The 16,005-nt window shown below is 42.5% G+C and overlaps 1 protein-coding gene across 4 annotated transcripts in view; it reads left to right on the forward strand.

Moving 5' to 3' along the window:
* Positions 1 to 16,005, forward strand: part of RIPOR2 (RHO family interacting cell polarization regulator 2) — a 211,583-nt gene that overhangs the window by 93,538 nt on the left and 102,040 nt on the right. Inside the window, exon 1 of one of the 4 annotated variants that reach the window (XM_027524194.1) lies at positions 8,003 to 8,176. The exons of 2 other annotated variants lie outside the window; for them this stretch is intronic. In XM_027524194.1, the coding sequence (XP_027379995.1) occupies positions 8,116 to 8,176 (61 nt within the window). In that variant the 5' untranslated portion in view covers positions 8,003 to 8,115. Of the gene's footprint in view, positions 1 to 8,002; positions 8,177 to 16,005 lie in introns of those variants that run through there. One more of the 4 variants, XM_027524189.1, reaches the window with a different exon arrangement.

The raw sequence follows: 16,005 nt of genomic DNA on the forward strand, positions 1-16,005 counted from the left end.
TTTTTCTAAAACAGCAAATCATGCAGAAATGTTTAGTAAATAGCCAATCATTATAACTTAAATTCTTATTCTACAAAATAATATCTTATAACATGTTGATTTTCACATGTTCAACACAACACACACATAATCATTTATGCATTTACTTAAATGTTTCCCACTGTGCCTAAAATATAGTAGATGTTCATTATCAATTTTTCAAATAGATAAATGGATGAATGAATTAATGAATGAAGGAGTAAATGAATGAACACAGAAATGGGCAAGTAGAGTGTCTCAAAGCAAGGACAAGACCTTGATATTTGCATACCTGGTACTGCTGCTGCTGCTGCTAAGTCACTTCAGTCGTGTCCAACTCTGTGCGACTCTATAGACGGCAGCCCACTAGGCTCTTCTGTCCCTGGGATTCTCCAGGCAAGAACACTGGAGTGGGTTGCCATTTCCTTCTCCAATGCATGAAAGCGAAAAATGAAAGGGAAGTCTCTCAGTGGTGTCCGACTCTCAGCGACCCCATGGACTGCAGCCTACCAGGCTCCCCTGTCCATGGGATTTTCCAGGCAAGAGTACTGGAGTGGGGTGCCATTGCCTTCTCTGTAAATACCAATTGCTCAGAGTACAAAAGCTTTGCCATATTCCAAGTTCTGTTGTTAAACTTAGCCCACGATTGAAGTTTCTCAGTCGCGTCTGACTCTTTGCGACCCCATGGACTATAGCCCACCAGGCTCCTCCATCCATGGGATTTTCTAGGCCAGAATACTGGAATGGGTTGCCATTTCCTTCTCCAGGGGATCTTCCCAACCCGGGAATTGAACCCAGGTCTCTCGCATTGCGGGCAGACGCTTTACCGTCTGAGCCACCAGGGAATCCCAGACTGTCACAAATCAGACTTGATTAAAATAGTTGGCTCACAGGATTCACACTATGAAAGTAAGCTTCATCCTCACTTTCGTTCTCTTCCTCAAATCCAATTACCAGAGCTGTTTGCCTCAGTCACTGAAATGCAAGTTCCTTTGGTTGTTGTTCCAGACTCACCTCTCACTGTTTAGTCAAAGCCACTCTCTATAACCTACACCTCAGTAAACTGACCAGCCCTGAACACCGAGTTTCCCAAGCCTCAGTCCTTTTTTCCAGGATGGATTTGAAGGGGATCAGAATATATTGCTCCAAAATATGCCCCATTAGCATGAGGATTATTTCTGCATATGTGTGAGTTAGGTTGCTTCAGTCATGTCCAACTCTTTGTGACTCTATGGACTGTAGCCTGCCAGGCTCCTCTGTCCATGGAATTCTCCAGGCAAGAATACTGGAGTGGGTTGCCATGCCATCCTTCAGGGGATCTTCCCAACTCAGAGATCAAACACAGGTTTCCTGCATTGTAGGCCGATTCTCTACCATCTGAGCCACCAAGGAAGCCCCAACACCACCTGGGAAACCCTAAGAAAAGTATTTTTAGCTGAAGGCAATTCAGAAATAGCAGACACAGAAAGCAAAGCTTTCTCCCATTCTGCCTAAAAACAGGGCATAAATTTCCCTTTGTAAAGGTGTTCCCCTCTTGGATAGCAGGAAAAGGAAAATGACTCTTCATTAACTGAAGGTCACTTTTATCACCAGAGATGAGATGAGCCTGCATAGCATATCTTATTAAGCAATCCATGGGTAAAGAATCTGCCTGCAATGCAGGAGACACAGGAGACGCCAGTTCGATCTCTGGATAGGAAAGATCCCCTGGAGGAGGAAATAGCAACCCACTCTAGTGTTCTTGCCTGAGAAATCCTACAGACAGAGGAGCCTGGTGGGCTATAGTCCAAAGGGTTGTAAAGAGTTGGACACAACTGAGCGACTAAGCATGCACACACACATATCTATCATACATTTCCTAGTCTCTTTCTCACAGTTCACCTCCACTAGGAGCTCCAGCCTTCTTGCCTTCCTTTGTCTGGTCTTCCTTCTTCTAGTTGCTTCCCCACAACTTATCACTCTTTGTTAAAATAGTATACAGCCCCCAAATCTAACCGCTTCTATGGGATTTTAAGATTTTTCTTATGAATTCCCCAGGCATTATACAAATATTAATAAAATCTGTACGCCTCTTCTCCTGTTAATATGTTTTTGTCAGTTTAGCTATTATATATATTTTTTATTTTGCCATTTTTGTCATTTATATAAGTAGATTCATATTTATATTTTTATGAGGCTTTCTTGGTCAACATGATGTTTTTGAAATGGATACATATGGCTGCACGCATCTGTAGGCCATTCATTCATTTTCCTCCATACCCAACACATCATGCATATACACCTTCTCTCTCTAAGGTGAGCATGAACTTTGGGAACAAGGAGCATGTTTTCTAATACAGTGCTCTGAAGGCATTCTCAGTGGCATCTGTGGCCTGTTCTTTGAGATTGTTATCTGTCTTTTTCAAATGTCTGGACTGGAGAAGAAAAGATTGAGGAGACTGTCCAAAGGGCTATTGAGACTTTGTAGCAAACATGGTGGCTACTCACTTTCCATCCCCATTGAGGCCTCAGCCAGAGGAATGGCCCTAAGCCGCCCTGTGAGAGATTACAACTGGGCATGTGTGGTGTGCCATGTGCTATGTCAGTTCCTTTACATGAATTAGCCTTTGTAATCCTCAAAACAAGCCAAATGAGGAAGTGTGTTAGCTTGCTAGGGCTGCCATGACAAAGCACCCCAAGCTGGGTGGCTTACATAACCGAAATTTATTGTTTCATAGTTTTGGAGGCTAGAAGTCTGAGATCAAGGTTTCACCAGGGCTGGTTCCTTCTGAGGGAGGCAGGGAGAGCCTGTTCCATAGCTTCTGGTGGTTGGCTGGCAGTCTTTGGCATTCCTTGACGTCTAGATCTCTATCTCCATCTTCACATGGTGTTCTCTCTGTGTGCCTGTCTGTGTCCAAATCCCCCCTTTTTATAAGAACAGGTGGATTTGGTGGGGACATCCAATTCAAGTATTACCTCATCTTCACCAGTTACATCTGCAATTATCCTATTTTCAAATAAAGTCACATTCTGAGGTACTGGGGTTAAGAACTTCAACATATGGATTTTGGTTGTGGGTGGGAGGTGAGGACACAGTTAAACGCATAACAAGGAGATATTATTTTCTCCATCTGAAGATGAGGAGATAGGCTAAGAGAGATTATGCTCAACTTGCTGAAGTAGAATGGCTGGGGACCCCAGGGTTGCTATGGTAACCTGGTGGCTCTGAGGTGGGAGAAAATGGAGGTGATGCAGATCCCCAAGAGCCACACGGATGCCTTGGGGACCCAGATCATTGTCAGTCACTCCATAAAGCTGTTTAGACGAGAAGCAATGGAATGAGCTTTAGAGTTAGTCCAGTCTGCCACTCACTTAGCTATGTGCTCTTAGGAAAGTTATTTAAGCTTTCCTAAGCTTACAGATGAAGCAGATTGCTTCATCTGTAAAATGAGAAAATAGCATCCACCTTGTGAGGTTGTGCAGATTAAAGGACATAGGACAATGGGTGAGAAATGTAGTGATCATCAAAACTGAAACCTGTCCTCTCATCCCAGCCACAATAAATGGAGCTCTGGTTTACATGCAGATTTCCTACATTTTGGGACCATTTTTTTGGATATAGTTAAAAAAAACACACACACACATAACATAAATTTACCCTCTTAACAGCTTTTAAGTCCACATTTTAAGTCCACAATATGCACACCGTTGTGCAACAGATCTGTAGAACTTTTTCATCTTGCATGACTGAAACTATATCCATTGAACAACTTCCCATTTTCCTCTCCCCCCAGCCCCTGGCAATTACCATTTTGCTTGCTGTTCTATGAATTTGACCCCTTTAGGTGCATTGAATAAGGGGAACCATACAGTACTGGTATTTTTGTGACTGGCTTATTTCATTCAGCAAAATGTCCTCAAGGTTCATCCATTTTATAGCCTATAACAGGATTTCCTTCTTTTTTAAGGCTGAATAATATTCCATTGTATGTATATGCCACATTTTCATAATCCATTCATCCATGAATGGACAGTTAGATTACTTTCGTATCTTGGCTATTGTGAATAGTGCTGCAATGAACACGGCAATACAAGCATCAATTCAAGATCTTGCTTTCAAATTTGGTGGGGAGGGGGCAGCAGTGGGGGGAACGGTGGCAGGCCAGGGCGGGGGCGGGGGGGGGGGCACAGTGTATGCCCAGGATTGGGCTTGCTGAATCATATGGTAATTCTATTTTTTAATTTTTTGAGGAACCCCCATACTGTATTCCATAGTGACTTCATCTTCCAGTTCAAGCCCATTGATATAATTTAGGTAATTAATCATAATCCTTGACCAGAAAAGTCATTTGAATGGGAATTAGGGTGGAGAATGTGGTGAAAAAGTTAGAAAGAAAGGGAGAAGAGGTGATCTAGAGAAAGACTTCAGCTCCAGCTATCTGCCTCTCAGGGTATTTCTCAAGGTGGGAGGGGCACTGTTGGCATTTTAGAGCTGGACAGGCCTTCCTCTCAAGCCACTATCCCATGCATTGCAGAAAGGTTACCAAGACATTAAATATCAGCCATACCCCTAGTCGTTGTGCATCCCCAAACACTCACTGTTTCCAAACTCACCCCAAGGATGGTCCCAGCCCTGGTTGAGCTCAGTTAGAGGTTCCTACAGGCCCCAAGCTACATGTTCTCTTTGAAAACCCTATGGCAGTCAGCACAGGGGGAAGCCCACTGCTGGTGCTCAAAGGATATGGAGCAATGGGAACTGTCTTTAGCAACTCTTTAGTGATGGGGATCCAAAATGGTACAGCTACTTTGGAAGACAATTTGGCAGTTTCATACAAAACTTAACATACTTTAACCATAGTGCTATGCTATGCTAAGTTGTGTCTGACTCTTTGCACCCCTACGGAGCCTGCCAGGCTCCTCAGTCCATGGGATTCTCCAGGCAAGAGTACTGGAGTGGCTTGCCATTTCCTTCTCCAAGGGATCTTCCTGACCTAAGTATCAAACTCGCGTCTCATGTCTCCTGCATAGGCAGGCGGGTTCTTTACTACTAGCGCCACCCGGGAAGCCACTTTTACCACACAATAAGTAATCCCACTCCTTTTTAAGCACTCAAAGGAGTTGAAAATTTATGTCCACACAAAAACCTGCACATAGATATTTATATCAGCTTTGTTCATAATTGCCTAAAATTGGAAGCAACCAAGGTATCCTTCTGTAGGTGAATAGATAAATAAGCTGTGTTATATCAACAGTGGAATATTATTCAGTCTTAAGAAAGGAGGGATTCCCTGGTAGCTCAGCTGGTAAAGAATCTGCCTGCAATGCAGAAGACTCCAGTTCAACTCCTGGGTCAAGAAGATCCACTGGAGAAGGGATAGGCTACCCACTCTAGTATTCTTGGGCTTCCCTGGTGGCTCAACTGATAAAGAATCCACCTGTAATGCTGGAGACCTGGGTTCGATCTCTGGGTTAGGAAAATCCCTTGGAGAAGGGAACAGCTACCTACTCCAGTATTCTGGCCTGGAGAATTCCATGGACTGTATAGTCCATGGGGTTGAAAAGAGTTGGACAAGACTGAGTGACTTTCACTTTCAAGAAGAAACGAGCTATCAAGCCATGAAAAGACAAGGAGGAAACTTAAATGCATACTACTATGACAAACATAGACAGTGTATTAAAAAGCAGAGACATCACTTTGCCAACAAAGGTCCATATAGTCAAAGCTATGGTTTTTTCAGTAATTCTGTACAGATGTGAGAGTTGGACCATAAAGAAGGCTGAGCACCAAAGAATTGATGCTTTCATATTGTGGTGCTAGAGAAGACTCTTGAGAGTCCCTTAGACAGCAAGGACATCAAACCAGTCAATCCTAAAGGAAATCAACCCTGAATATTCATCGGAAGGACTGATGCTGAGCTCCAATACTTTGGTCACCTGATGTGAAGAGCAGACGCATTGGAAAAGACCCTGATGCTGGGAAAGATTGAGAGCAAGATGAGAAGATGGGGTCAGAAAATGAGATGATTGGATGGCATCAGCAACTCAGTGGACATGAGTTTGAGCAAACTCAGGGATATAGCATAGGACAGGGAAGCCTGTTGTGCTGCAGTTCATGGGGTCACAAAGAGTCAGACACGACTTAGCGACTGAACAACAACAACTAAATGAAAGAAGCCAATGTGAAAAGTCTGCATTTTGTATGATTCCAGCTATGACATTCTGGAACAGGCAGAACTATGGAGCCAGTAAAAAGGTTGCCAGGGGTTGTGGTAGGGAGGGAGAAATAGGCAAAGCAAGAGGATTTTTAGGGCAGAAAAACTACTTTGTATGAGACTATAATGGTGGATACATATCATTATCTATTTGTCCAAGCCCATAGTGTATATGCTGCTGCTACCGCTGCTAAGTCGCTTCAGTCGTGTCCGATTCTGTGAGATCCCATGGACTGCGGCCTACCAGGCTCCTCCATCCATGGGATTTTCCAGGCAAGACTACTGGAGTGGGTTGCCATTGCCTTCTCCGCATAGTGTATATACAACATCAAGAATGAACCCTGCTGCTGCTGCTAAGTCACTTCAGTCATGTCCAACTCTGTGCGACCCCATAGACAGTGGCAGCCCACCAGGCTCCTCCGTCCCTGGGATTCTCCAGGCAAGAACACTGGAGTGGGTTGCCATTTCCTTCTCCAAAGCATGAAAGTGAAAAGTGAAAGTGAAGTCGCTCAGTCGTGTCCGACTCTTTGTGACCCCATGGACTGCAGCCTACCAGGTTGCTCCATCCATGGGATTTTCCAGGCAAGGGTACTGGAGTGGGGTGCCAGTGCCTTCTCCAAAGAATGAACCTTGGGCTCTTGTAAAGCTTGGACTCTGGATGATAATGATGTATCAGTGTAGGTTCAACAGTTGTAACAAACATACCACTCTGGGAGGGAGGGGGAGATGGGGAGTGGTGGAGGTAGGGTGAGGTTTGATAATGGGGGGGGGGGGCTATGTATAGGGGGAAGCAGGGGATTACGGGAAATTGCTATTACTTCCTCTCAATTTTGCTATGAACCTAAAACTGCTCTAGAAAACAAAGTCTGTTAATATATGTGTACATATTTTTAAAACCCTACTCAGTAAACAGAATTGCTAGAAGTAAACACCTTGGGCCAATAACTGCCCACCCTCGTCTCTATTTGCATTTTCCGAGCTTCTGACACCTGAGGGGAGAGGGCTGAGAAACACCTAGTGAAGTTGCAGTTCACTCAGATTTGTGTTTGAACAGCAGTATAGAATTTAGCACACTTTGGGTGTTTCCATATGGTGATGCCAACCACTGGTACTCACGTGACAGCTCAGTGGTTACTCCTCATTCTGGGAGGAACTGCCTTCTGAGTTACATTTTCTACTTTCTGCTTTAGTGGTAAGTCTGAAGTATCAGACTGAGTCAGTATTATTAAATGGAAGTTTTTTGATCCAAACAATTTACCAAAGATGAACTGAGTCAGTAAGAGTCTACATGTGCATTAAATTTGGTGTAAGTTTTGGAAAGTTTCTAATCTTCAAATGCAAAGCGTTTGTTACAAAAAAAGAAAAATGCGACTATTACTGAGTAAAAGAAAAGCTCTGTCCCTCCAAACGCCTGCCTGGGTCTAACAGAGAGGCTTGCTGTCCTTCCAGATAAATTGTCACTGAAGCAAAACTGAGAGAGGAGAAATGTGAACCCCCTCTCTTTCAACACTACTCATTGTGTTCAAATTCACAAGTCGGAAACTTAAGCGCCTACCTTCCTCTTTAAGAAAATATGAAAGTTGTTGCTAGAAAATAGAATTCATTGCCCTCGGACTTGAAGTGTTATCTGTGTTCAGCTTCAACCGGATCTGCAGCCCCCTTCCAAAAAAAAAAAGAGAGAGAGAGCAAATTCTTTCTTGTCAGTGGTGAAAATCACCCCACCTGGAATGCACTCTTCAAAAGGTTCTCGAAGCCTATTCATATGAATGAAGCTGCTTTCTCAAGGGCAGAGGCGGAAGCTGCCCTCTTGGGGCGCTTAGGCAACCCGGGGAAGGGAAAACGCCTCTGGGGCCAGTGAGGCTGCAGGGGCTACGTTCCGGCTGCAACGCTGACTGCCATCTCCAAGATGCAGTACCTGGACCCCGAGGAGCTGCTGATGGATGAAGAGGATGATGTTTTTGGAGAAGGTAAACATGTCTTTCTGGCAGGAGCCTTTCTGATCGACTTTGCTTAGCTCTGACACTGTTGGAAACTTTGAACAGACTTGGGTAAGGAACTGGAGGACTCTGACAGCATCCCGGATGGGATGACACCCCAGGAGTGCAGTGCAAAACTGGGGACAAAGGAATTTAATGGGTCTCCCAAATGCTTTTTTTTTTTTAAACTGACGAAAGGTTCAGTTTAGGGTAGAAAATAATGCTGATATCCCTTTGTCCCTCTACTATGCTCTCTTGTCTAACACCTTAAGAGAAGGAAGTCTGTCTCCCTGCTCAGCACACAGCAGGAGTGGTTGGACTAATGGACCAGGGAATGTTCTCCACGGTGCCATGCTGCTTAGCTCTGCACCAACCGCGGCTCCCTCTGTTCTCTCTCTACCTTTGGATCTTTCCCTCTCTCGCTCTTCCTGGCACCCTGGCACCCCAGATCTCTCGATTGCCTCTCCCTTTTCCTCTCCTTCTAGGCTGGGAGGTGGCAGCCTTACTAGCTTCTGAGACCCACTGCACTGCCTGGGTTTCCCTAGGTAGACCCTACGTGGTGGAATTTGACATTAAAGTTTGCAAATTGAAATGGCTAACCTTGTAATCTACAAATTCCTTGTTCAAATGCTGCTTATAAGATTGGGCTGCAGGCAAGGGCTTTTCAAGAATTTGGAACTGTCATATTAATGGTTATCTGGATTCAGGGACCTCATAAATTCATTTTTATTCACAAGAATCATATCTGGTATTACCCTATCAAGTAATATTTTAAAGGAGCTCTGGTAAAATTTTTTGCAGTTACCCAAGTAATTGAAGTTTATTGACGATAAATGAAAGAGTATAGCACAGTAATCTAATCATCTAGGATGCAACCATTATTGACGTCTGTCTTTACATTACTTTGTTGCAGCCTCAGAAATATTTAAAACCATATTTTTTTTTAAATCACGATTTAAAACAGCTTAAAGAATGTCTCCCCGAACTTCCTTGCTGTTTGCCACATTCCTGGACTGTTGCTTTACTTGGATGACAGATAGAGCCACTCTGATTTGAAGCTTGCTCTTAGGCTCCATTCCTCAGCTTTCACTTTCACTTACGTATGTTTTCTCTGTGTACACGTACTTAGATATTTACCCCCTTCAGGAATTAGAACATGTTTACAACTAGGAAGATAAGCCTAAATGGGACAATTTGGTAGTTATCTACCCAACCTTCAAAACACCAGGCCACAATTTCTCCTTTGCCTCAAAGGGAGACGGTAAAGCGTCTGCCTACAATGCGGGAGATCCAGGTTCGATCCCTGGATCGGGAAGATTCCCTGGAGACGGCAATGGCAACCCACTCCAGTATTCTTGCCTGGAAAATCCCATGGACGGATGAGCCTGGTAGGCTATAGTTCATGGGGTCGCAAAGAGTCGGACACGACTGATCAACTTCACTACTACTACTACAGTGCTAAAGAGCGCCACCTATAGACAGATGGAACCACCGCACTGTAAATTTCTATGGCCACCTGATGCGACGAACTGACTCATTTGAAAAGATCCTGATGCTGGGAAAGATTGAAAACGGGAGGAGAAACGGACGACAGAGGATGAGATGGTTGGATGTCATCACTGACTCAATGGATATGAGCTTACTCCTGAAGAAAGCTCCGGGAATTCGTGATGGACAGGGAAGCCTGGCATGCTGCAGTCCATGGGGTCGCAAAGAGTCGGACATGACTGAGTGACTGATCTGAACTGATAGATTAAGTGGCCCCTCTTTGAAGGGCTTCCCAGGGGGCACAGTGGTAAAGAATCTGCCTACCAATATAGGAGAGGCAAGAGACACACGTTCCATCCCTGAGTTGGGAAGAGCCTCTGGAGTAGGAAATGGCAACCAATTCCAGTATTCTTGCCTGAAAAATTCCATGAACAGAGGAACCTGGCAGGCTATAGTCCATGGAGTCATAAAGAGTCAGACACAACTGAGCATGTGAGCACTCTGAAAATTAAGACCTCAACAAAGCAGGAATTGAGGAACCTGTAAGATCTTTCTCCTGAGCAGTCATGATTATCAAGGTGGTGATTTCAACCTCAACAGGCACAGTAAAGAGTGAAGTTGGGAGTCAGACAAGATTCCAATTCAAATTCTCATTTTGCTTCTTATTACCTATGTGATTTAAACAACGTAATTGCTAAACTAAACCTCTGTTTCCTCAGTGGGGAGATGGAACAATAATACCTATTGAGTTGTACAGATTATCTTCGTAATAGAGTCATAATATTTGCATGGTGCTTCACAGGTGATATACTTTATACTTTTCCAGACTGATTTTCTCATTTAACTTAATCTCTGCAGATTAGAGACAGAATCCTTACAATTCCTGTATCTAGCGTATTTTTATGACTTTTGGAGTCATGGATCATGTTTGCCTATTTATTGAAAGCTTGTCTGGGTAGTTCCTTCATTTTAAGTAAGCTCCCTGCAGGATATTAGTCAAGAGCTTCGTCTCCAGACCTACACTGCCTGAGCTCTGCCACTTAATTTACTCTGTGATTTTAAGCTGGTTACTCCACCTCCCTGTGTCTCAGTTTACTCACTGTAAAATGGACTACAAACTTCCTAGGGTAGTATATGGATTAAATATTATTAATATTTAGGAAGGTGCTAAGCACTCAATTAACACTAATTCCTACTCTGAATTCACAAAAATGGGTTCCTAGAATAGGTCAGAAAGTGATGTATAAAAGGAATTCTATACAGAGTTTTTTTCCATATCTGGTGAACCTAGTGTCTGATTAGCCCTTCAGGTTCCTCTGTGCATGGAATTCCCCAGGCAAGAATACTGGAGTGGGTTGCCATTCCCTTTTCCAAGTATATTCAAAATAGGACTTATCACAGAAAAATTGGTTTATAAACCACTTTTCAGAGGTATGATAGGGTGGAAGCACCAATGGATAAGTGGTTAGGAGCCTGGACTGTAGTCCTGCCCCTGCTGTTTTGCAGATGTAGGAGCTTAGGCAAGTCACATAACCTTGTTGAGCCTCATTTTTCACCTACAGTAAGAGAGTTGATTACATATTCTCTCAGATCTCATTTGAAAAGCTCCAGCATTCTATTACATCATCTTTTCTCCACAGTGGCATCTACCTAGAGGAATTCAAGCTGCTTGGAGGTTTCCTCCATGCTTTTGGCTCACTTGAACATGCCTAAGAAAGCAGAAAGCTTTGGGTCAAATCAGTTTCCTCTAACATAAAGGAAGGAAGAGGCCTAGGAGCTTGTTACTAAGGCAACTGTATTTCCTGGTAATGGATACACTTTTAAAGGACCCTTTCCCCCTAAAGAAACACAAATTTAGGATTTGGGCCCATTGGTTGAAAGTATATATAATTCATTTAGATTTATGGACCACAGAAAGATCTGGGAAGAAAAAACATGAGTTTTGCTCACAATATGTTTTTAACTGCTTTTCTGAGATCCTGTTTGCTTTAGCTTTTGTTTTCTGTGGTTAAAGAAAATGTTAAAGTTCATGTAATTAAGAAGCATTAGTGTGTAACTTTGCTCTTGTTCTAGGAGAGAGTTGCATATGGTTAGTGAGAGAGAGAGAAGCAGTCACCCACCTACCCACTAGAAACCTCAGTATTTGTTTCTCTCCTTCCCTCTTTCTCTCTTTCTCTCTCTCTCTCTCTCTCTCTCACACACACACACACACACACTCACACACAGGTTGACTTTCCAAACATCATCATGCTATTTAGAAAATGGTTCCTATCAGGTAGACTGTATTCTTTGCCAGGAGAATGATTGATTTGATTACCACGCTATTGAAAAACCAATAATTGGAATTAGAGAGCTCCTTTCGCATTATTGTTTCAAACATATCAAATTAAAGGGCTTTCATCTGTTTTGTCACTGTGCCTTCTTGACAGGCAGTCTGGTGTATGTTAGTAGAAAGAACTGGATGGATAATAATAGTAATGATAACTGTAACAATTATGATGGTGATAATAATAATAGAAAAAAAAAAAGTGTTGTGCACAGTGGAGGCCCTTGGCCAGCTTTCAAGAACAGAATAAGATTCGTGTGTGGGAAGAAACCGTTCCTCAGGTGGTGGTCTACCAGTAGCTCAGCAGCCAAAATTACTCCTTGGCACGAGTCAAAGTTGCAGTTCTTCTTTCCTTAGAACCACAAGCTTTCCCTGCCTTTGTTTTCACCATGCTGTTGTCAAGTGCAGTGATAAGAATAATAAAACCACCACCAGTTCACAGTCATCTGTGCAAAGTATTTCTCAGGCTTATATATTTCCTGGACACTTACATGCCTGTTAGGATCTTGCTTCTGGAAAGACCACTGGAACCTGCAATGTGTTTGCCAGACCTTCAAATGTTCTGGTACAATGAAGCACAGCATAGGATTACAGTATCTAGGGAGGTTGTTTCAAACTCCCCCAAAGGAGAATGCTCCCAGATGGAGATAAACTGGCAGAAGGGAGTCTACTGGACCAATAGCTGCTTGTCAATCTTAAAGAGATCAAGAGATGCTTGGGGAAAAAATGCTACACTGTTTTGAACCAAAGCTCTCTTCTTTCCCCAAGCCAATTAAGCCAGCATTTCCCCCCGCCCCCTTTCAAAAGTAACTTCAGCTCATAGCAAGAAAATTGCAAAAAGTTTGTCAAAAAGAGAATTGTAAGTAGAATAGATACCCACTTTGTCTTTCTTTGTAAACTGCTTATGAAACCAAAGTAGATTTTTTTTTTCTAAATAGGTTAACAGTTATGCTACCTGTTGTGATCTGGCATGTTTTGATACTGTTTACTGAATTACATTTTCCCTTTCCAAAACTGAAAGAAGAAAAGGAAGAAGGAAAGAAGAAGGAAGAAGAGATTAAATAAGTTTATGTACAAAACCAATAGATTCTGAAAGTTCAGGCTGGTTTAGTCAAACCCTTTATGGGAAAAGTGTTGAGAAAGAACATAAAATGTATGTGCCTTGGCTAAACAGTTAGTTTGGTTTGATTATGCCACATTTCATAGTTATAAATATAATAATTGTAATTTGGCTATGTTAGTCCTTTTTCAAAAATACTCATATCTGGGGTTCTCAAATGAAACCCAAGTAAGGGATTGGAGAAGGAGCAGGAAGAGGCTACCGTAGTTTCCTGGGTTGAAAAAAGTTGATCACTCTTAGCTTTTGCAGTTTGCTAGACCGCTTGGATCAATTTCCATTCTTGGACTCCTGAAGAAATGCTTCAGTTGGAAGTCGTTTTCCCTACTTTATTTGTCACAGAGGCCGGAGCAGACACAGACCTCCCCACAATAATTCATGCCTGTGTGACCTATGCCTTGGATTACTACAAAACATTCCCTTCCCAGAGATGTCTAGGAAGCTTGCTTTGGCTGGTGCCAAAGAGATGGTGTCATTTCAGGGGCACGAACTAAAATAGCACATTGCACTAAAGCTATGCAGGCTGTCTTAGCCACCAGTCCACTCCTGGATTTATGGCCCCTAGTGACCTCTTGGGTGACCTACTTAGATCAGGCCAAAGCCAAAAAGGGGCCCAGGAGCACAAATAAAGTATTTAAATGCTCATTTAATAATTTTATGAGCAGCCAGTAAAGTCTTTTCAGGAACGGTATGAGATAGCCTTGAGTAGATCTTCTATAGGATTTGAGTCAAAATACAAATATATGCATACCCACTGTTTGTGTGGGGGTAAAAAGTTAAAAAAAGAAAAAAGAAATGTGTAGTTGTTATGACCAAAACAGTTAAATAAATTGAGAGAATTGCCCTTGCTCCTTGATAAGAATTACTTCACTCCTGAAGTCAACATATTTTTTTATAGAGATGTGATATATCCAGTTACCTATGCCTCGCGTGTTTTCCTGTGCTTAGCAAATATCGGCTTATTCCACTTCTCTTTATTTTTAGATGGCTAAGTTTTGTCTATGAATTGTTTACCAAACAGTGGTGACATTGAATGAAAATGTTTGCAATTCAGTTGGTTTTAGAAGAGGTTTTAAAGACGGAAAAGGTATTAGTTGAATCAAGTTGAAATTATTTCAAGTACCTGAAGGACAGGGAAGAAGGAAAAATAATAGTGACTGGTCCTGGCAAGCAAAAATAGGAAGAAGAAAATGAAAATATCCCACTGCCGGGGCTGGTAGGGTATTGAACATGCATGTACTTCTTTGACACAATGTTCCAGGCTGAATTGGAGTTGGGGGCTGGTTTATGGGAAGCTGAAATGTGGATGTGCCTGACTGACTAGAAGGGGCATGATTCTATAGCATGTGTACCATCCATAGTGAAGGGATTTGACAAGTATCTTAAGTGTTCGATCCCTGTTGATAGACAAACCAGGTCATAAGCTGAAAAACCACTTCACTTTGTGCTGTGTAGACAAAGCCTATCTCATCACTTAGCAAGAATTTCCCTTCAAGAAAAACAGAACAATTTACTTGATTACTTTTAGATATTTTTAAGAGAAATATTTTGACATATAGGCTGAGATAACGATCACAAAGTAGGTATAATGGCCAGTTTCACTCCAGAAGGCAAATTCATGATAATTTATACTATCGTCATTCTTTCACATGTGGACTTTTCATAGCTTACACTTTTCATGCCTTATCCTGCTAAACAGAGGCTTCAAGCAGAAGATGTTTAAGATCAGTTATGGATACAAAGTAAAAGTTTTAGGTGTTAAACTGTGAAAGTAAGGAAAATGTGAACTTTGGGCAGGGTGACTTGTCTATTTTCCCAACTGTTGTTCATTTGCTAAGTTGTATCTGACCTTTTGCAACCCCATGAATTGCAGTACACCAGGCTTCCCTGTCCATCACTAACTCCCAGAGCTTGCTCAAACTCATGTCCATTGAGTCGCTGATGCCATCCAACTATCTCATCCTCTGTCACCCTCTTCTCCTCATGCCTTCAATCTTTCCCAGCATCACGGTCTTTTCCAATGGGTCGGCTCATCTCATCAGGTAGCCAAAATATTGGAGCTTCAGCATCGGTCCTTCCAATGAATATTCAGGATTGATTTCTTTTAGGATTGACTGGTTTGATCTCCTTATTGTCTAAGGGACTCTCAAGAGTCCTCTCCAGCACCACAGTTAAAAAGCATTAATTCTTTGGCACTCAGCCTTCTTTATGAACTCACATCTGTTCAGGATCACTAGAAAAACCATTTGTTGTTGTTTAGCCATTCAGTTGTGTCCAACTCTTTGTGACCCCATGGACTGCAGCACGCCAAGCTTCCCTGTCCTTTACCATCTCCCAGAGCTTGCTCAAACTCATGTCCATTGAGTCAGTGATGCCATTCAGCCATCTAACTTTGACTATATGGACCTTGTCAGCAAAGTAATATGCTCTATAGGTTTTCATAGCTATTCTTCCCAAGAGCGAGAGTCTTTTAAGTTTGTGGCTGCAGTCACCATTTGCAGTGATTTTGGAGCCCAAGAAAATAAAGCCTGTCACAGTTTCCATTATTTCCCCATCTATTTTCCATGAAGTGAAAGGGACTGGATGCCATGATCTTAGTTTCTGAATGTTAAGTTTAAGCCAGCTTTTTTACTTTCCTCTTCCACTGTCATCAAGAGGCTTTTTATTTCCTCTTCACTTTCTGCCATAAGGGTGGTGTCATCTGACTATCTGAGGTTGTTGATATTTCTCCCAGCAATCTTGATTCCAGTTTGTGATTCATCCAGCCCTGAATTTCACATGATGTACTCTGCATATAAGTTAAATAAACAGGGTGACAATATACAGCCTTGACATAATCCTTTCCCAATTTTGAACCAGTTCCAGCTGAGGGAGAGAGAAAACACTGGG

This window comes from Bos indicus x Bos taurus, chromosome 23, assembly GCF_003369695.1.
Source record: "Bos indicus x Bos taurus breed Angus x Brahman F1 hybrid chromosome 23, Bos_hybrid_MaternalHap_v2.0, whole genome shotgun sequence".
NCBI classification, from domain to species: Eukaryota; Metazoa; Chordata; class Mammalia; order Artiodactyla; family Bovidae; genus Bos; species Bos indicus x Bos taurus.